The 20836-nt window shown below is 42.7% G+C and overlaps 1 protein-coding gene across 2 annotated transcripts in view; it reads right to left on the bottom strand.

Moving 5' to 3' along the window:
- Positions 1 to 4933: 4933 nt before the first annotated feature.
- gabrb2a (gamma-aminobutyric acid type A receptor subunit beta2a) overlaps positions 4934 to 20836 on the bottom strand; it is a 33263-nt gene continuing 17360 nt past the window's right edge. Inside the window, exons 5-10 of one of the 2 annotated variants that reach the window (XM_049029668.1) lie at positions 16847 to 16929; positions 11602 to 11739; positions 10104 to 10256; positions 9231 to 9475; positions 8010 to 8150; positions 4934 to 6466 (exon numbers count right to left, since the gene is read on the bottom strand). In XM_049029668.1, coding sequence (XP_048885625.1) covers positions 6116 to 6466; positions 8010 to 8150; positions 9231 to 9475; positions 10104 to 10256; positions 11602 to 11739; positions 16847 to 16929 — 1111 coding nt within the window. In that variant the 3' untranslated portion in view covers positions 4934 to 6115. The remainder of the gene's footprint in view (positions 6467 to 8009; positions 8151 to 9230; positions 9476 to 10103; positions 10257 to 11601; positions 11740 to 16846; positions 16930 to 20836) is intronic. The other variant, XM_049029669.1, reaches the window with a different exon arrangement.

Raw genomic sequence — 20836 nt, 5'->3', positions numbered from 1 at the left:
TACATTGTGTGAATGCAAGAACTAAAATAGCCAAAAATTTTTGTATTTTATTTTTGCCTACTTATGATTAAGGTTAGGGCTGGGTAGCAGTTAGGGTTATCAAAGTCGGGATAAGGGCTATGCCCATAGAAATGGATGGAGAGGCTCCACAAAGATATGAATACTTGGACTGTGCATATGTGTGTGCGTGTGTGTGTGTGTGCATGTGCGTGTGTGCATGTGTGTGTGTACGTGTGTGTGTGTGCATGTGTGTGTGTGCATGTGTGTGTGTACATGTGTGTATGTGCATGTGTGTGTGTGCGTGTGTGTGTACGTGTGTGTGTGTGCATGTGTGTGTGTGCATGTGTGTGTGTACATGTGTGTATGTGCATGTGTGTGTGTGCATGTGTGTGTGTACGTGTGTGTGTGTGCATGTGTGTGTGCGCACGCCTTCACAAGCACATGGCACATAGTGATCAAACCAGTCTTGTATTGCATTAATTACTGTAATTGACCCCTTTATGTGACTCTAATTGCAATCAAATACATTGGGAATTCATCCTAAATTCTCTATGAAAACTTCACATACATCTAGATGCAAACATGTATGATCTATAAAAAACAAGCAAAAGTATGTGCTTTAGAAAAAAGGGTAAAATGTCCCTTAAAAAATGTAAGGGAGCAGTGAGGATGAGAACAGCAGTGACATAAAGCCGGAAAAGCCCCATGTCCCTGAGGCAGGAGTAATAGGCTGTGCCTGTTAGTGTACAATGGAAGAGAGGATAAATGAAGACTTAAAGGGAAAGAAATGAAATGCAAAGGAGCAGAAAATGGGGAAATCTCTTCTATTATAGAAAATGTAAACAACACAAGAGATAATTGGTGTTTATTAAGGGGCTGCAGAAAAATCAAACAAAGCTAGCTGACACCTTGGGTTTTGGTCACATGTTTAGCTTTTCTTTAATGGACACCAGCCCGTCCATTGTGGTCCCTGCCTCCCACCCTCTGCTTCCTGGGATAGGCTGCAGGTTCACCGTGACTCTGTACTGGAAAAGCAGTGGGATGCATGGATGGATGGATGGATGGATGAGATGAGATGAATCGACCTGCCTTGATGTGCCCCTGGTGAGCTTCGTGGGCCCTGGCCGCAGGAGACTCGCCTTGCTGTTGTGTCCTAAAGCTCAGCGAGGGGAGAGCGCTGCCCTGTTGGCTGTGTGACACTCATGGGCTCCTGTGCCAGCACTTCACTCCCAACTTCAGACTCAGCTCCACAAATCACACGGTTTTCGGTATTATGATAATAAGGTGTGTTCTGTACGGACACCTACACCAAAAGCGCTTTAAATTACTAACCAAATGGTTTAATCAAAAAAGGTAATATTAGCATGATAGATATACTGTGGAAAAAAAGCAAGAATACGGCTTTTTTAAAACTTGACATTGGAATATATAAATCTGTTTATCAATCAGAATCTTTACCAGATTTTGCATAAGACTCCACTTTAATCATCCCAGTTTTGGTAACTGTTACTCCATGTAACAGGTTTTGCTCTTCGTCCGAAAGGAAGGGTCTCCACCGCACAGCTACACGTCTGGCTCCATCAAAGGCACGTACAGTAGGACCCACCCCTACCAAACAGCAGCAGGGACACCGTCTATGCTGAAGAATGACTGTTTATTTCCTCTCAAATGAACTCCAGCACCAACATACCCAGTTATAAATCCAGGACTGTAAAAGCGAATAGTATCACAGGTGGCAGGGTCATATATGGACATTCAGCGAAGGCTGAGACAGGCAAACAAACTGAAAGCACAGAGTAGGGTTATGGCTAGAGGTGGATACGGTGAGACAACATCCTGAACAGCAGTGACAATAGATAAATACTCTGGGTGTGTATGTATTTATATGAGCTCTCTATAGTGAATTCACATAGAGGTGTACAGTACCCTGTGCGCTGGATCAAAGCTGTAAACCTCTGCAAGGACGATTTCAGGAAAAGAGGCCTCTTACGTGACATCGCTTCCTGCTCTCAAGGCTCAGGTCGGCAAACTTTCAATTAGCGCGAAGGACGGAAACACTGGGCACGAGGTACTTAGTGACTTGGTACTACTCAATGACAAATCATGGACAAATATAGCAACTGCATGAAATATGTGATACGTAATATTGTTATGACTGATTAATGATGAACAACAATGCAATCAGTATGTGACTAACACTTAGTTACTGGTTGATTAATGCATTAAGTAAGAATGTACTACTACATTATTTGTGCCCCCTCAAGTGAAGTTACCTGAAAGGGATAGAAGTATACTGTTAGCATAAGCTGTGCAAATCAAACGTATTCTGCATTACGTATTTGTGTGACATGCATGCCTCTTGTTCTGCGGTGTTTATATACACACCCAGACTTTATATTTAAAAATGAATGCAAATGCCCGTTCGTATCTTTGACGACTGCAAACTTTCTACCTTCTCACAGCAATACTCTGTAAGCTGTAGTTATAATTGCCTTTTAATTGACCGCAAAAAAAGATAACAAGAGCAATTCTGCCAAGAACTGCACCCCTAATCTGAACATAATCCAGGCAATTAAGAGGCGTAATTAGGAATTAGGAATGACTGATCAATGTTTTAACAGAATGATTATAAAATACGGCATATAAACTGTTTTAATGGACTCTAGGCTCTGATCTCACCCTGTGTGTGAGTGTTAATGTGTAATGTATCCAACATGCTTTAAATAGGCAGAAATGCTGTGCATTACAGCAAAGGCGGGGTTTCTGTAGATTAATAAACTACCCAGTATAGCAGGGAAGATGTACATCCTGTATATAATATATCTTTCAGTCCTCATCATGTTCAACAAAACAAATACGAAAATTAAAATACCGAAATATCAATTGTTACCTGATGTACTATGAGACACTTCAAAATATTTACAATTTTTATTATTACCTCAGCATAAAACATTGAATTGCTTTGCATTCGCCTTACAGTAAAATACAAACTGGGCAAGTTTAAAAATTGCCATAAGAAATCTTCTAATATTTACAGAAATATATGTTCCCAATAGTTAGTTACCCACAGATTACTCCATGGTTATAATAAAACACACCTAGCAACATGATCCAAACACACACGTTTAATGCAAGGTTCCCACCCCATTGAATATATGTTAGTGTCTTATATTTCCACCAAAGCAGGTTTTATTCGAATAATCTTAAGCACCAATGTACCTCTATGAACTGGTAACACCTTAAAATCAGTCTGCACCATGCAGCATTGCTTATTTTGTGCTAAAATAAACTCAAATGTATAACAAATGATCTGTGACGTGAGACGAGTCGCTATATTTTTCAGAGCTTTTCTATTAAATCATTTCCAAAAATGTCAGTGATTCATTTTTTTGGGGACACGTTTTCAGTGCACCTGCAGGAGGCGGAGCAGGAGGTGGATCAGGAGGCGGAGCAACAGCCGGAGGTGGGGTTTGGATGCCTTTCTGTGTCCGTGGCTACTGTTGCTAGCCCTATTCCTGCACGTGCTCTAGGCAAGACCGGCTGACCCTGATTGGAAGTATCACCTTGTTAGAGTTTAAACGGGGTCAGCTGGATGAACTGGAGAGAGACGAGAGAGGGAAGGGGTCACTACAGACCTCGCAGTCCAATCTAGCTACCTGAAAGGAAGCAGTCAGTCATATCAGTACCGATCTCCATTCTCACTGCTGTCCCCAGGACAACAGTCTGAGCGTAAGTCGTGGATGCAGTGAAATTTACCCCCTGACCTGATGCACATCATTAGCCTGTTTCTGGCTTTTGTTTGTGGACCTTGCACACAGTGAAGGGTAGGAGTAACTGCAGCAGCTGCTTATGTCCTCTTTCACTTATCTCCAGGATTTTTCTCCATAACATTTTGCTACCATGTAGCTATCATGTCATTCTGTGATGTTGTTCCTGCTAGACGACTAAGTGACTTTGAGGCACCTATGTCAGTTAAGGCACCATGAGAAATGGACCCAAATAGAGACATGCTTGGTGCGCCTACGCTTTGTCTTTCTCCATTTGTCCTCCCGGGTTTCATCTAACCGCCAACGTTAGCATCTTGCTTTAATAAGTTTAATAAAGTATGTCTTAGGCTGCAACATAAAGTGAATGTGCTTCTTGGCTTCTATCAACCGATCTTTATGTAAATGCAGCAGGCAATGAAAATATACTGAAGAAAGTAGACGGAGGGGGCGTTTCTTTTTCAAAGACTGAAATACTTCTGAACATTGTCGATAGGCTGTTTTTGTGTCTTTAAAATCCTCAATTTGCTCTCGCTGTTTCTGGTGTTGTTATGGTTTTTCTAAACATAATATGGAGGAAATCATAAATTCCAGGCACCCCTTATAATCTGGTGGGCATTATGGCTCAGGAGGTTTCACCCACCATTAAAACGGTGCCCAGGAACTGCTGTAATAAAGTGCTTTTTTGTTCTCCGGAGTTCAGTTTTTTTTCCACGTAATGGCTAAGGGCACTGCAATGTAGATAAAGGCTGTGTTACCATATTTAGATTACTATTACTACATGGAGTTATACAGATATAACTATCCAACCCATCCCTTTTCCAACCCGCTTATCCTTCAGGGTCGCGGGGACAGATATAACTAGTTATACTATAAATATACATATGTATAAAGTTGATCTTTAATTTAATATCACAAAAAGTGCAGCTTAGCAACAAACTTGAAGATGTGACCTCATTAGCCTTTCCAGTGAGAACTGACTGTTGTGCTTTTTATAGGAACCGTACTCTGTCTTACCAGATCGTGATTCATTTTACCACATGTCCGTCCTTCCATTAACTTATTCATTAAATTGTCTTGTTATCTTGGTAATTGCACAATGGGCCTTGATTTAAATGGACCGAAACGCAAACACACCTTTGCGGCTCAACGGAATTAGGAGCACTTGCTTGTAATATGTACATCATTTAATCCATGCAAAATAAGTTGCCTATTAAAAGGCTCAAAACCATTTGAAAATATTCCAGAACTGTCAGCAATGAATGTACAGGGCTATTATTCACACAAGTAACAGGACTTTCCATCCAAGCTCTAATTACTTTCCAAGAAGTGATTTGTTAATGACTCCACACCTGTTCTCGGGACTGTGGAATACCAGCACAAAATTCCCGGCGCAAACACAGAATACGCTGAATGAATCCTCATTCGGATTTTAACTGTTGTTCAAAAACAAAATGTATTTACAGGTCATTGTGAAAGTTAATGTTGCAAACGTGGGAGACTTAACGGCCTTTTACACTTAGCAGCCTTAACTGCTGGCTTCCAACCTCATCATAGGAAAATAAGACGAATGGCGACCCTCTTTCTCGTGAAAGTCATATTTAACACAGTAATCATTTCCAAAATGCTAATCTCATGACGGTTGCTGGCTTTTCTCCTTTGCAGACATATTTGCAGAGTACTTGCAATCACTTCCATATTGTTCATCCAATGCAGTTTTGTAAACTTTACGGTTTCACTTTAGAGGTAAGACTTAAAGAGGACTTCAAGAAAGGCTTTTCATTTATCTTCTGACTTTCTCTGACAGGGGTTTGAAAAAAGAAATTACACATGAAAAACGAAATACAGATACAAATACATCAAAATAATCTGATATCTCAACCAAATACTGGTATCCACAACAAAAATATATATTTACTGTAGGTTATATAACTGTAGGTGTTATGCATAAATAATTCTACAAAACTCAAAATGACTGCCACTGCTTTATATAACCTCAAATTAACACAGATTAGAGTGAGCTCTCAGACACCCTGCTGATTCTGAAGAAGACGTCTGATGTCTAAAAATACACTGTAACAATTTAATGTTACTCGGACAAGATAAAGATAGATCCAACCATAATGTTCAAGTGTAAGCAAACACGATTCTAAGTATTCGATTCACTACAGACATGATGTGCGCAACTTTTGGCACCAGGGATCCATTCTGTCTTTAATCTCCGCGTCTACGACATTTATGGACAAGCCAGCAATTAAGGTTTCCCAAGGTCAGATAGAGTCAATCCTGATTTACGTCTGGATGAAGTGATTCAAAGTCTTGCTCGTGTCATAAACCCACCAACGATCTTCTTAATTCACATAGTAGAGCCAATAGACTATGTTGAAGAACGAGAAAACCGTGGGGAAAATCATTCTTGACCACTTGTCAATAGAGTTTACGTCAGACAGATCCGGGATGGTGACTTTCAGCTGGGAGGCACGTCTCCGTAGCCGACCTTTCTTCTGGGGCGCATGCCGCTCAAGCGCATTGCGGCCAAAGTTTTGCCGGGGCAAGCCCGCCTTGCGATACTGTAGCGTGGAACCAGCATCGTAGGCCAGCATGGCATTCCGAGGGTCCCCCAGGCCGAGAGTCATCTCCGATGACCCCACCTCGTTTTTGATCTCCAGTGTGCTCAGCAAGATGTTTTCGTGAGGGTCCATCTGGAGGGACAATGCGGGCAGGTCTGTCAGCTGCCTCTATGGCCATCAGATAAACTGGCATTTAATTTACTGTGGTTACCTCAGTCAAATAGGACAGCAATTCACATTCATGTGTCAAGCAAATAATGAAGTCACATTTTGTGTGAGAAAAAATGTATTAATTATAAAGTGGATATGCATATCATTAACAATTTAGAAGTAACATTTGACAAATCCATGTTAAATCAGCTTTGGTACCTGAAATATAAAATAATTTCAGAATCATGACCCACGAATTTCAGCCATTAAGTCTGAAATTCTGTTTGTGAATAAGTAAATAAATAAACTGAAGGAAAATGTAAAAAAATAGAGATTAACAGCAAAATTGTGACTATTCTAATGGAGGAAAAGCACAAGAATGCATATCTGGACAGATAAATGAACAGCTGCCTATAATCAGGATGTGCATTTCAATAGCAAAGGCCTTTGTAACACTGATCCGGGATCAAGTGTGGAGAGGGCCACACGCTGATCGCCCAGAGCGTTCCTCAAATGAACATTCCCGCCTCAAATCGGCACTAATGAGTCTGCTATTCCAGGGGCTAGACCTGTTTCTCTGCCTCCGACACAGATGCACTAAAACACATGACTAGCACTTAGCTATCAGCATCAGCGCTGCTCTTGTGCTGCGATGCTGCTCTCATGCTGAGATGCTGCTCTTATGCTGGTGATGCTGCTCTTATGCTACAATGCTGCTCTTATGCTGTGTTGCTGCTCTTATGCTACCATGCTGCTCTCATGCTGAGATGCTGTTCTTACGCTGGCGATGCTGCTCTTATACTGACAATGCTGCTTTTATGCTGGCAATGCTGCTCTTATGCTGCGTTGCTGCTCTTATGCTGCCATGCTGCTCTCATGCTGAGATGCTGTTCTTATGCTGGCGATGCTGCTCTTATGCTGGCAATGCTGCTCTCATACTGGCAATGCTGCTCTTATGCTGCGATGCTGCTCTCATGCTGGCAATGCTGTTCTTATGCTACGATGCTGATCTTATGCTGAGATGCTGCTCTTATGCTTCGTTGCTGCTGTTATGCTGGCGATGCTGCTCTTATGCTGGCGATGCTGCTCTTATGCTGGAGATGCTACTCTTATGCTGCGATGCTGCTTTTATGCTATGACTGCCATGGAGGAGTCTTTCACATGATATGCAGTGAGACAGGAGCCTTTGGCTTTTGTTCCTGAATTCGGTATTAGAATGTAGTGAGGGACAGCCAATAAGCTGCGAATGTCATAGAATTAAGGCAAGGTGTTGCAGCTGTGTTACTGTTTTGGGTTAAAGCCATTCAGTACAATTCAAAGAAAAGGCAGGACAGCACTGATAATGGGAATGAATGTGAAAATAAGGCAATGAATGAATGAATGAATCATTTAACATGTATTTGAGCCTGGATATTAACAGAGCTGTAGTAGACTCATATCACTTAGTCTCATTTTTGAGCTGTACCTTATTCTTTCGAGCAGTACCTTATTCTTTAGAGCAGTACCTTATTCTTTTGAGCAGTACCTTATTCTTTTGCTCGCCTAGTCCTAATGCTGCATCCTCCACAAAGATGGGCTGCCACATTGAGTCATGTGCGTCAATATCCCTCTGTTTCATTCTGGCATAGAGAGTATCATCTCTCTGAACTACATTTCCCACCAACCACTGCAAGCATACAAGATAATCAGTGACAATTGTGTTAGTTACTGGGAGATATTTGATTTACTCATGAACAGAGGGCAAAATTAAAATGGTAACACTAAGATTTAATTTTGTTCCTTTGACATTAAAATGAAACATTGCCATTCCTCATGTACTGTGCTTCTGACAAATGCTAACTCTTCCCCTTTAAAGAATAAACTTACTCTTGTTGGTAGTAGATTGAAGACATGTAATAAATGGCCTTTTTGTCCAAACAAGCAAAAATAAAGCAGTACCAATCACACCAGACTATGCTCCCATTTCCTTAGAAGTATCTAATGCTTCTAAATACTTTGGCCAATACTTCTGATAAATATGAAAGTAAACACCCACTGTATAAGAGCATCCAGCATCCATGTTTATGCTGATTTCATAGCCATAGATTATCTAAAATAATGCATTTCTGTGTATTTTTTAAATTTTGTAATGTACATATACATAGTAACACACATATATATTTGTTAGAATGTGGCCAATATACACAATGAAAGCACTGAACAAGTAACAGAGACAGTATTATGGAGGTCTGAGGACATTCATCATAGAACACATTTATAATCATGGCAGGAACACGCAAGCTATCCCCTTAACTGAAGGCAGAGAATTTAGTCACTCATCAAGCGAAGAGATCTTAATTCCTTTATAATTGCTGAGACACTCATTTTGCAGTATTCTTTCAAGTAAATGAAATTTCTAAACAATTAAAACTTTGCGTAACTGAAATAGTTCATTAGAATTATCAAAACTTAATTCAGGCAATTATCAAATCTTAAGTATTAAGCAGACATTTTCCCATTTTTACCAGGCTACCAAGAGAAAAATTCCAATGCTGAAAAATGTTGGGAATAAATAGCAAATGCCTCTTGAGGAGGTTTCTCAGGGTTAGACTAAATGTTAGTTAGGGTTAAGTGAAGCTAAACCTCCCAACAATGAACAGGAGTTGGGTTAATGCTGTTAAATGTTGTTGTGGCTTAAAGGGTGTGAGTGCAGAGTTGATGCCAATGACAGCTGCACAGAAAACAAATTTTAAAATGGTCTCCTGACCTTGTTGGCATCCATCCTTGTTCTCTCGTTATTAGCGGTGGCCGCCTTCTCAGCTGCCTTCTTCTGTCGCTGAGGCCCTCGGCCAAAGAAGATGTAGTTGACGAAGGCGTACTCCAGCAGGGCGAGGAAGACGAAGACGAAGCAGCCCATCAGGTACATGTCGATGGCCTTGACGTAGGGGATCTTGGGTAGCGTCTCCCGCAGGTGGGTGTTGATGGTCGTCATGGTGAGCACCGTGGTGATTCCTGGAGTACGGCAACTAGCACTGCGTCAGTCACCCCTCCTGAGGCATCTTCAGCGCGATCGGAAATAGAAAGCACGACGCAGAACAGGCACCGGAAGGCGTCTCTCCATAGACGAGCCGCCACTAAGCCAAAGTCTGTTCACTGCATGCTTAATACATTCTGGGTAAATTAGAAAGGCAAAGCAGTGTACCCTGGGCCGAGCAGGTGAACTAGAGATATCGCTCCTTGCTGGGCTTTAACATCCTTAACATGATTTATATCACATACTTTTCTAACTGTCTCCAGAAAGTTCTATGTGCACAGTGTGATTTATTTCTGATGTTGGTATCTGACTGGGAAAGAAAGGTTCATTCAATGTATCCGTAAATTCATTCCATGTTCCCCCATCTGGTACCTACATGAGCCAAACTTCACCCGATGAGTGTAAACCTCCCACTCATTGTGAGAATCTTTGTTTGCCCTTTCCACTAATTTGCAGTGAATTCTGTCTGAGGACCACATGGGTAAGATGTCCATTTTTCAGCAATTGATCAAGTAAAAGGAGAGACCGTTTTGGTCTACGAAGTGGTGCTTCACTGGCTTCCTAGTTAAGGGTTACGATGCTATGGTACCATTATTTTATCGTTACCTAATGCCACCCGGGCAGCAGAAGCATCATAGTTGATCCAGAAGGAGACCCAGGAGAGGATGGTGATCAGGATGGAGGGCATGTATGTCTGCAGGATAAAGTAGCCGATGTTCCTCTTCAGCTTGAAGCTGAGGGAGAGCCGGGGGTAGGATCCTGCAGAGAGAAATGTGTTTCAGGTGTGAGAGTAGAAGGAGACCCCAGGGCCCTCTCATCTCATGGAGGGGATCACCATGACAACACAGCCAATACAGCAATGAGATTTTATATCACTGTATCCCATCACCCTAACTGTTACCTAGATACACTGGAAAACTAGTCAACGGATCAATGGACAGGTGGATCCTCTATACTGAAAATTCCATTCCATCCATTTTTATGCACACAAGCAAAGGATAATTCGGAGGCACTGTTACAGCTGCCTTTGGATTGTGGGAGTTATCCGGAGTGCTTGGAGAAAACCCACACAAACAGAGTAATAACATGCAAACTCCCAGCGCGCCAGGCTGAAGAGAGACACATTGCTACAGGCCGGGGTGTATGACGGCAGTGAGAGCGCAGAGCTGCTCAGCGAGGCTTTGCATCAGCCCAGAAACGTAATGAGTTTTTAATATGATAGTGGAGACAAATAATACACTACCTTGTGTATTTGGTAGAATATAAACACATGGTAGGCATTAAAATTATTACGGTGTCATTTTGCATTTCAGTGAATAAAAGTGAATTTAGTGCATGATGTGAGGAAATGTAATAAAAACTGCACACATTCCTAAACAGTTTGGGAGTGAATAAAATCACTTTAATCTGAACTTTTTACAGGTCTGCTGGGGGATCTGAATGCCTACTGTATTATAAGTTACACAGAGGAGCTTGCGTAAATTCATCATCTACTCAGGATTTCAACCCAATTATGCAAAGACTAAATTCAGGGCACTGTCCCATTGTCCAGGCTTTTTTTAAGGGCAGAGTCACTGGTACAGTATTACCATAGTGCTCAAATACATAATCAGTAATAAGTGTCCAAAAATGAGGCACTGTCATTAGAAGAATATACTTCAAAGGATGGTTCATTTCTTAGCAAATTCCCCATCAGTCTGCATCTCTTTGGTACAGCACCTTCCCCCCGGTGCTTGGTCTGGATCAGCCCGGATCAACTGGCCTCCTCAGACATTGAGGGCTCCAAGCAAGCAGTACCTGACCATACAGACAACCCAGCAGGAGACCTCCTACCACCCAAAAGCTCCCCAAGTAGCTACTTTCTCAGCCAGACGCTAGTCAGCTTCTCCAGCGTGCATCGCCAGGAACGGCTCAGTACCGAAATAGAGACCCAAAAATGTCTGTTTAATGAGATTCCTGAGGATATGGGCTGTGGGGACAGCACACGGCGGTGGGCAGAGGGCAGAGACACCCAGGTTCTGCAGTCTGATTATAGTGCTGTATAATACGGTGAGTGAGGCCGTCATGGGGACTGACTCTCCCCTACAGCCACTCAAGCTTCTACCTGTTGAAAAGACCACGTTCTTGGAGATGAGCTTGTAATCCACGATGGAGAACTGAGGCAGCTCGATCCTCTCCACTCCTGTCACGGCTCCGTCTCCGCCTCTCCAGTAGAACTCGATGTCGTCCGTCGTGTAGCCGTCTGTGAGGGGGGGGGGGGAGGGGGGAATCATTTAGAAAAAGGCTTTCATGGGGCATGTAGGCAAAAGTAACTAACACCACCTTCCAAGAAGTAGAATAAGGAGACAGCAGTAAAAAGAATCACACAGTCCACACGTACTTTGGGTCGTACCTGTGCAGGTTACAAAATGATTTAATCAGCTAAGCAACAATAGACAAAAAAGGAAAAGGGAAGCCATCATGTAAAAATGGTGCTGTCCTTCGGATGAGATGTAAAAACCAAGGTCCTGACTCTCTGAGGTCATAAAAGACCCCTGGGCTTATTTCAAAAGAGTAGGGGTGGTACCTCGATGCCCAGTAGCTAAAATTGCACTCTGTGGCCCTATTAAATCTGGCTGCCCAATCATCCGCTGTATCTAACTTGTGAATCCTCTCCTGCCCCTTCACCACCTTAGTTACTGTGTGGTGAGCATACTGGTGCAGAATGGCTGCCGTTGCATCATCCAGGTTGGGGCTTCACAGTGGTGGTGGTTGAAGTAGCTCCCCATGACTTCTGAAAAGTGCTTTGGGTGTCTTGTAAGGGCTATATAAATGTAACATTCATTCATTCATTCATTCAATCATTCATTCATTCAAAACATCTACTTTGGAGAGTACTCAATTTTTCATCTTTTGATCGCTGCAAACAATGGATACAGTGCCAACAACAGGACTGTCAAAGGTTCAAATACTTTTAAATGTAATCTTCTTACCACATAACTAGGTAAGTGTTATTATAATAAGGAACAAATTCATTTAAACATAATGTCAGTCACAGGGTATCCGTGGTTGCATGCAATCGATGTGGTTTAACTGGAAAAACCTTACCAAGCTCAGGTAAAAATCAGCATGACAGATAGCAAATGTTGGGTCTCTTGTGTTTTTCATTACAGGCATCAATGGCAGCTTAAAACGTTGGACGCAGTGTGGTCAGATCCTTCAGTTCTCAATGATGACTGATGTCTGACGAGTCAGACGTGTGGCACTTAACGAATTTGTGTAGTCAGTTAAACAAGAAATCTTATTAACTATGGTTTGGTCGCTAAAACTATTCTATCAATCAAGAAAAGAATTGCTATGATGTACAGCCTCTGTATATAAGAGCACATCGATGGAGAACATATCACAGGTTGGAATCAGGCACAAACATCTGAGCAACATTTTACGTAGTTGCAGCAAAGGTGATTCTCCATGTGATTACAGTATTGGATGAGTTTGGAACATCGTTCCAGGAGTTAATCCAACCGAGCCGACAATCACCTAAAATCTGTTAGCACACCAGCAGTGACCCTGCTAATCCTTCAACAGGAATTACTGCAGCTCCGGGATCCATAAAAACGAACATTTGCATAATAAAGTTTATTATCTTAAGGTCTATAAACTATATGACTTTTAAAATTGTGCTGTATAACACCAGCTTGTGTGTGATATAATGTAGCATAATTACACAGCATCAGGGGGCAACTGGTGACAAGAAGCAGCCCCAAAATTTGCCGCTGACCGGTTGGAGTGTTTCCCTTGGTGCATTTTATGGAACTGATTGACCACCAAAGACATCATCTCCAGTGATCAACCTGGAAAAGTGCCGAAATCGACTAACGGACTGGGAATCTCTAGTATATAAACTACGTAATGCTAGGGTTAGGGGGGAAAGTCTGGCCCTCGCAAGACCGGCTCAGCCAGAAAATTCCCAAACTTCCCGATGGCTAATCCACGCCTGCATGGCATCTGATGTCCTGTATCCCTATTATTCAAATCAAGGTCCTCGAGGTCCAAGCATTGCTGGTTCTCCAGCCTTCCTTTACCTGTGAACCAGGTGTGAAGCCTCTGACCAATCAGAATCAGTAATTCTTAAGCTACCTGGGAGAACTGAAAATGCGGCCTGAATTTGGAATCGAGGTCCAGATTTAAAGAGCCCTGTCCTATATGTTTGACTTCCAAAATCCATTTCTGATCGGAATCCAAGAAAGGGAAACATTATGCATATGTATATGAGTACATAAAAATGCAAAAGTACGCACTTACTAAATGTATTAATAAACCAGGAACTAAGTATTAGGTACAAACGAGCCCATGTTCGTTCATCATTAATGAATCACGACGGTTCATGTATTTCATGCAGTTACTATATTTGTTCATCATTAGCACTTGAGTAGTAACTGAGTTACTTGTGCCCCCTTAAGGTAAGTGTTACCAAAGAAACTCTCAGCTTGTGACCTGAATTTTGCCATGCTTCAGTAAGCAGGTACCAACACTACACACCAAGCAGTACCAGGAAATCCCAGACACACATCTGACTGGGCTGTCAGCAGGATGCCTCATTTTGCCTGACATTCCACACTCTGGCCTTTGCTAATCATCAGTAGAATGTCAGCATCAATCAAGTCCAGTGGAGTTTGCATATGTAATAACTCAAGCCAGGCAGATGTCCGTAAATTTTAAGGAGGACGCTCATGGCCACAAGTTGAGTTGCGTTTTAGGCCCAATGACTTCTTTCACAGGTATGAAGCAAAATAAGGTAGCAGCTGCGTATGTGAGAGATTCAGAGGGCGGAGAAAGTAGACAACAAACCAAAAGGAACAATGAAAGCATATGGAAATCTGAGAGGCAGGCAGCCGAAACAGGTCCACAGGGAACTACAGTGAGAGATAATGCAGCTGGATCGCAGTGCACATGCCCATTGATACACCTCAAGTGCACCTTTGCAAGCAAAGTGGGCCAAACAAGACAGGCAACAGCAGAGAAGCGCTGATCCGAAGGGTGAACCATCTTTCACCTTCCTCTTAGTCTGCAGATGAGTGGAGGGCACCAAAGATGATTACAGGCTGGAGTGCTTCTTCCCTGTGGCGAAGGTGGTACATTTTCCTGGCTTGTATATGCCTTTGTATGCAATTCTGAGAAGGTGTCCATCCCATTGTGTTACATTTCTATCCTTATAAAGGGGAACGTTCCATTATGACAGTGACATGTATGATTGTGATGATTGCAATGACACACATAATTTTTATGATGTGAATGGCATGTATGAGAAAGGTGCATGAAACTGTGAAGGCTTGTGGTGGCCTGTGAACCAACAGGACACTAAACTGGAGTTTGCTACTGACACAACAGGCTTGCTGCCAGTATATGCCGATGTAAGACTAAAGCTGGACTGATTCATAAGAAATTAACAAAAGTGATAAAAACAGAATATCACCGTTGCGTCTCCATTGTCTGTCAAATGATGCTTAATCAGTTAGTTCACACGTCTCCCCAATCACGACTTACTGGCATTCCCAGAAGGCAGCTCGCCATTCACACTGCGCTCATGTGACCCAGCACCATGGTTTTCTATTCTGTATAGAATTTCCCCATATGTCCTCCTTCTGACTCTTTAGTGGACCTGCGTCTATGCTTTCCCCATATGTCCTCCTTCTGACTCTTTAGTGGACCTGCTCCTATGCTTTCCCCATATGTCCTCCTTCTGACTCTTTAGTGGACCTGCGTCTATGCTTTCCCCATATGTCCTCCTTCTGACTCTTTAGTGGACCTGCTCCTATGCTTTCCCCATATGTCCTCCTTCTGACTCTTTAGTGGACCTGCTTCTATGCTTTCCCCATATGTCCTCCTTCTGACTCTTTAGTGGACCTGCTCCTATGCTTTCCCCATATGTCCTCCTTCTGACTCTTTAGTGGACCTGCTCCTATGCTTTCCCCCTATGTTCTCCTTCTGACTCTTTAGTGGACCTGCTTCTATGCTTTCCCCATATGTCCTCCTTCTGACTCTTTAGTGGACCTGCTCCTATGCTTTCCCCATATGTCCTCCTTCTGACTCTTTAGTGGACCTGCTCCTATGCTTTCCCCATATGTCCTCCTTCTGACTCTTTAGTGGACCTGCTCCTATGCTTTCCCCATATGTCCTCCTTCTGACTCTTTAGTGGACCTGCTTCTATGCTTTCCCCATATGTCCTCCTTCTGACTCTTTAGTGGACCTGCTCCTATGCTTTCCCCATATGTCCTCCTTCTTATTGGTCAAACATCTTACTCAGTCCACAAACATCCTACATCATTGATTATTTGGGTGCTTCTGAGATACTTCAATGAGGTCTGCTGGGGGATTTGAATGCCTACTGTATTATAAGGTACACAGAGGAGCTTGCGTAAATTCATCATCTACTCAGTAGTCCAACCCAATTATGCAAAGACTAAATTCAGGGCACTGTCCCATTGTCCAGGCTTTTTTTAAGGGCAAAGTCACTGGTACAGTATTACTTCAATCCTCTTTACTGCTGGATATTAAGCATAGTTACTTTACTAAGTTAGTATGCCAGGGAATACTAATTAACAGCCATGGCTCCTAGTCTTGTTGTATATATATAGTTTTGACACTTTTAAGCCTGGTGTGTAAGAATAATACAGGAGGGATGTGACTGTAGCACTAATTACTGAAACATATTACTAGATGACATTTAGCTGACAATAACGTGTCACAATTTTCATCCTTCATGCCTGTTCTTTGACATGTGGTGAATCTATACTATAAATACTATTTTGCGCCCACTGCTCCGGTATTGTGTACACCTACACACTGAAGGGGAGGGAAGCCGTTCTCCACACTGTAATGGAGACTGGAGAAGATGGAAATAGAAGCGACTTCACCGTACGCCTCCATTTTGTGCCGCACCAGGGCGGAATACAAAGGGGAACTTTGATCTGCTCCTTTAATCTTTATCACTGTCCTAAATGGAAGATGAGGCTTCTCCCAGAAGTCTTATTAGCCTGCTGAGTTTTTCTCACTGTCAAAACAATGCTGTTGACAGAAGGGCTTGGCGGTCATGTGCAGAGGAGGGAATCTTTAGCTATTTTAATGGCTTATATCAATGTGATTATTTTTCCTCATTGTCTCATTTATAAAGTGCTAGCAATTGTCTCACTAACTAACAGCTGCCTACACCTAAACATATATGTATTTATGGCTCGAAAACTGATTAATAAATTACTTCATCTTCTTCATTCTTAGGCCACCATGGCTTCTGTCCACTGCAGACAGGATAACAAGAAACAGCTTTAGAGCTGACACCAGGCAGATCGTGCAAAGGAACAGCTACTCACAGCTCTCGATCTCCAAGGTGCAGTTCTGCTCATCCAGCGGATACCGCCGTAGGTCCATCATACAGGCTGCTGTGGTGGTGATCCTGGAAGTACAAAAACCAGGGGTGTCAGACTGCAGCCGAGACAGGGTGTTTAGCCTGTGACCCCAGCTACAGGAAATGAGGGGTGTCTGGGTACAGTAAGGACAGGCTGTGGAGAATGTAACCCCAGCTACAGGAAATGAGGGGTGTCTGGGTACAGTAAGGACAGGCTGTGGAGAATGTAACCCCAGCTACAGGAAATGAGAGGTGTCTGGGTACAGTAAGGGCAGGCTGTGGAGAATGTGACCCCAGCTACAGGAAATGAGGGGTGTTGGGGAACAGCCAGGGCAAGGTGTGGAGCATTGATCAGTGTATCGGACAAATGAATGAGATGTAAAAGACCTATAAAACAGATACTGTTCTTAACAATATTTTTTTGGAAATACACTATACACTCCTTCCACATATAAGGCAGCACACTCAATCGACAAACCATCAACAGCCTTGTGCCACTTAAAATGAGCTTAAATAACGTCAGAACACTATCAGAATAAGCGTCCCTCTTCAGCGCTATGCGTGGTCTTATATAATCGTCCGTGGGCACACAGAAACTATGGATTAAAATGCAGCATCAAATCGCTGTCCCAGTTCACTCTTTTTGGCAGCAATGCTCCCCCCCCCCAGCACCCAGAACCTCCAGTCCCCTGTTATCACAACTCACCCGTCATACTAAAAAAAGCAAAGCAAGAGAAATCAGGACAAAAAAATATATTTCTGTGTGTTCATGGAACCAAAGATCCCTGTTTAAAAGGGTCAGTCATTGAAACACTCAATATAGAAACGATCATCTGGAAAAACCCTAAACCTGACTAAAAACAATTAACACTCACCATGGGTGAGTCCATTGACAGACCATCCTGGCTCAACACACTGGCTTTTTAAAACACAAATGGGTAAGAACAAAACTGGATGTCATTGTTCTGATAAGCAAGACAAGCAATTAACCCCGAAGTCAACAACCGAGGCATAATAAGATGAGAAAATATAACATGGCTAAGACTGACCCCAAAGCAGCCCCAGTGGTCACTAAGTACTGCACGCCTCATTTCCAGTTAACCACCCCAAACTTTAACGTTAATTTAGACGTATAACAGGGACCGTCACTTGCAGACGAACCCAACACCACAATGCTTATTTTTGTGGTTGGTCATTGCCTCATTCAAGTCTTTGTATTCAAATTTAACTTGTGAAATCTGAGCTTTGCCATTTTTCAGCAGGCATTGTAGTGTGTCGATTTACTGTTCGGATTATTCCCAGTGCCTCCATTTTAAATGTGGGGTGCGAGGAAGACCCTCCATTGCCTTGGTGAAACATGAACATGCATCCCTTGAAGTTAACTTGATTTCTTCGAGCTTGGTGCCCTGGCCTCCCCGACAGAGTGGTCGACGTTATTAAGAGTTTCATCTCAGAGGGACGTGAGTCTTTGTCAGCTTTTCGTTAATGTATAAATGGGAGGCAAGCCTTAATTACCATAATGTTCTAGCTCCTAATTTTTTAAACACCAGCAATAGGCATATTCTTCTGGTAAGAAATCTATGCCTAGGGAATAGCCCACTTACTCAGCTGAAAGCATAATGCGTCAGTCTGCGAGATGAATACACGGACGGGCCTGCATTGGGGCCATTGGATCTGCTCCCTTATCCATCTCCGCTGTCCTGGTGTCCACCTGGGTCACCCAACACCCTGACTAGTAATCTTGACCCACCTAAAGCATCACTTACGCTCTAGCCTCCTAGGCAGCTCAAATTTTCTTCAGTGCTATCCAGACAATTATTGCCCTCTTACCGGAAGGCGAGGTGGGAGTCTGCACTTTCTCCCTCTCTCATCACTCTCCCATGCAATAAAGATCACCTTACTTCACAGAAAACCACGACTGCTCTCTCGTCAGTGCAGATCCTATAAAGATGGAGCATTTTGCTGCCCTGATCAACTAGAGGCATGAAGCCTTCGTCATATCAACTCTTTAGCACAGACGCAAAAATAATAATTCTGAACACAAATGCCCTTTTAAGAACATCACAGGATCCCCTTCAAGCTGAACACCCTCCACACTACGACATGAAAGTTATACCCTTGTTTGTGCCTCAGCTGTTCCATATGACGACTGTCACCCCTCCACCCAGCTAATATGTAAATGCGCATGTATCAGGAAGCTTCTGGAAACACAGAGAGCGTCTCTGCACGGCAGCGTCAACATGACAGGCCACCCGTCAGCTCTGAAAAACATCCACTGCCAGCTCTCCTTTTACCCCTCTCTGCATGCCTTGCTTTCTCACAGAGATTTGTATTCACCTGTTACTGCAGGAGAACCAGATGTCCAAAAAGGAGACTTACTATAAAAAACCAGATCATGTTTCTCAGCCAAAGATGCATTAAAGATGCATCTAAGCACAATGAATGCATGAATCTGGACAATTTATCAGAAACAAAACACACGTTCATCCTAACATACGTGCACGTAATAGGATCCCAGACTTGGGACCACATGTGCACAAGGAGATTATAATTGGCATACACTTAAGCCTTTGGCCAATGGTAACCTGACAGAGTACTGAAGTTGATCTGAGTGAAAATAATGAGAAAGATAGTTTGTTCAGTAACGGTTCATGCCCCTGTGAAAATGAGCCTGTTCGTTTCCACTCACTTTAACCACATTCATTTGCACTGGATGCAGGTGCCTCAGTTTAATCTAGCAATTTTACTGTGATTTCACTGTCATTGCAAAGGCTGCTGGTTGATTCACTAATTTACTTAAACACCAGCAAATACTTACTTGTATTTGTTTTGTAATGACATATCTTTAGAGCTGAACCCTACAGCTGTCTATAGTTAGTCTGCATAAGTGTGAGAGAATAATTGCATAAAATCTGCATAAGTGTGATAGAAAACAACACAGCAAACTTTTATAACGCACACAAGGAACAAAGAGTAAACACGACGTGAACTATGCAAACTAAACGAGCTGTCTAAGTAGACTAGGGCAGTATGTGATTTCGCTGTAGCATACCTCAAATACCGAGGCATACCATATTACTGTAATAGCGCCCAAGCCCATCTTTATCAAAGGCTACATCTGACCAAAATACACACAATACAACACAAGAGGAAACGGAGAGAAGCGTCGAAACACTATCTGGTCGGCTGGCCCTCAGCTTCGGAAGTAAGACGCTACTCGTACTGGAAAATCACCTGGCATTTGCAAAGAGTATCTCCAATGATTTGCTGAAGAAGTCATTGAAGTTTATACACAATTAAGACAAATTCTTCTGACATACCAGATCTTAGCAGTTAATAAAAATGTGTTTCAACAGCATAGCTAAAAGTGTCTTGGCTTTGTAAAAGGAGACGGTATGCACGTGTCCATGGTAACAGCAAAATGCAGGTTACCAGTTCACAAAAGTCTTCTCCAAAGCAAAAAGGTGTCATATTTCACCATGTTCTTCTCTTCTGCACTGCCTGTAATCGCAGCCCCACAGAAGGCAAATGAAAATGAGTGTTATCTCCGTACCTGTGTGGCTTACCTCAGTAAATCTGGAGCTCTCTATTGAACTGACCCACAGGATCGGCAGAAAACACCTTCCATTACCAACCTGCTCTTCTCTATCATCCAAGTGACACAGACAATAAAGGCCCTTCTTCTTCAGTTACACAGAATGTATAAGTGATGTAAATACAGCGCAGCTACATGTGTAACTGTATGGCGCGACTCCGAATATCGACCGAAAACCGCTGCCACGCCCAACGTTTGGTTTATAAAAGATATTAATCATGGCTCTCTCACCTCCCTCAACACAAGACGAATATTTTAGTCTGTGCCATATTGTGAGCAGAGTAATTGGATCAATGTGTTTGCCGTGACAGTCGGACCATGCTCTGACTGACAGATGGGGCATCGGCAATGTTCTGCATC

The sequence above is a fragment of the Brienomyrus brachyistius genome, chromosome 10 (genome assembly GCF_023856365.1).
Source record: "Brienomyrus brachyistius isolate T26 chromosome 10, BBRACH_0.4, whole genome shotgun sequence".
NCBI lineage: Eukaryota > Metazoa > Chordata > Actinopteri > Osteoglossiformes > Mormyridae > Brienomyrus > Brienomyrus brachyistius.
Note: the sequence above shows the minus strand (reverse complement) of the source record. Positions and strands in the feature narration are given on the sequence as shown.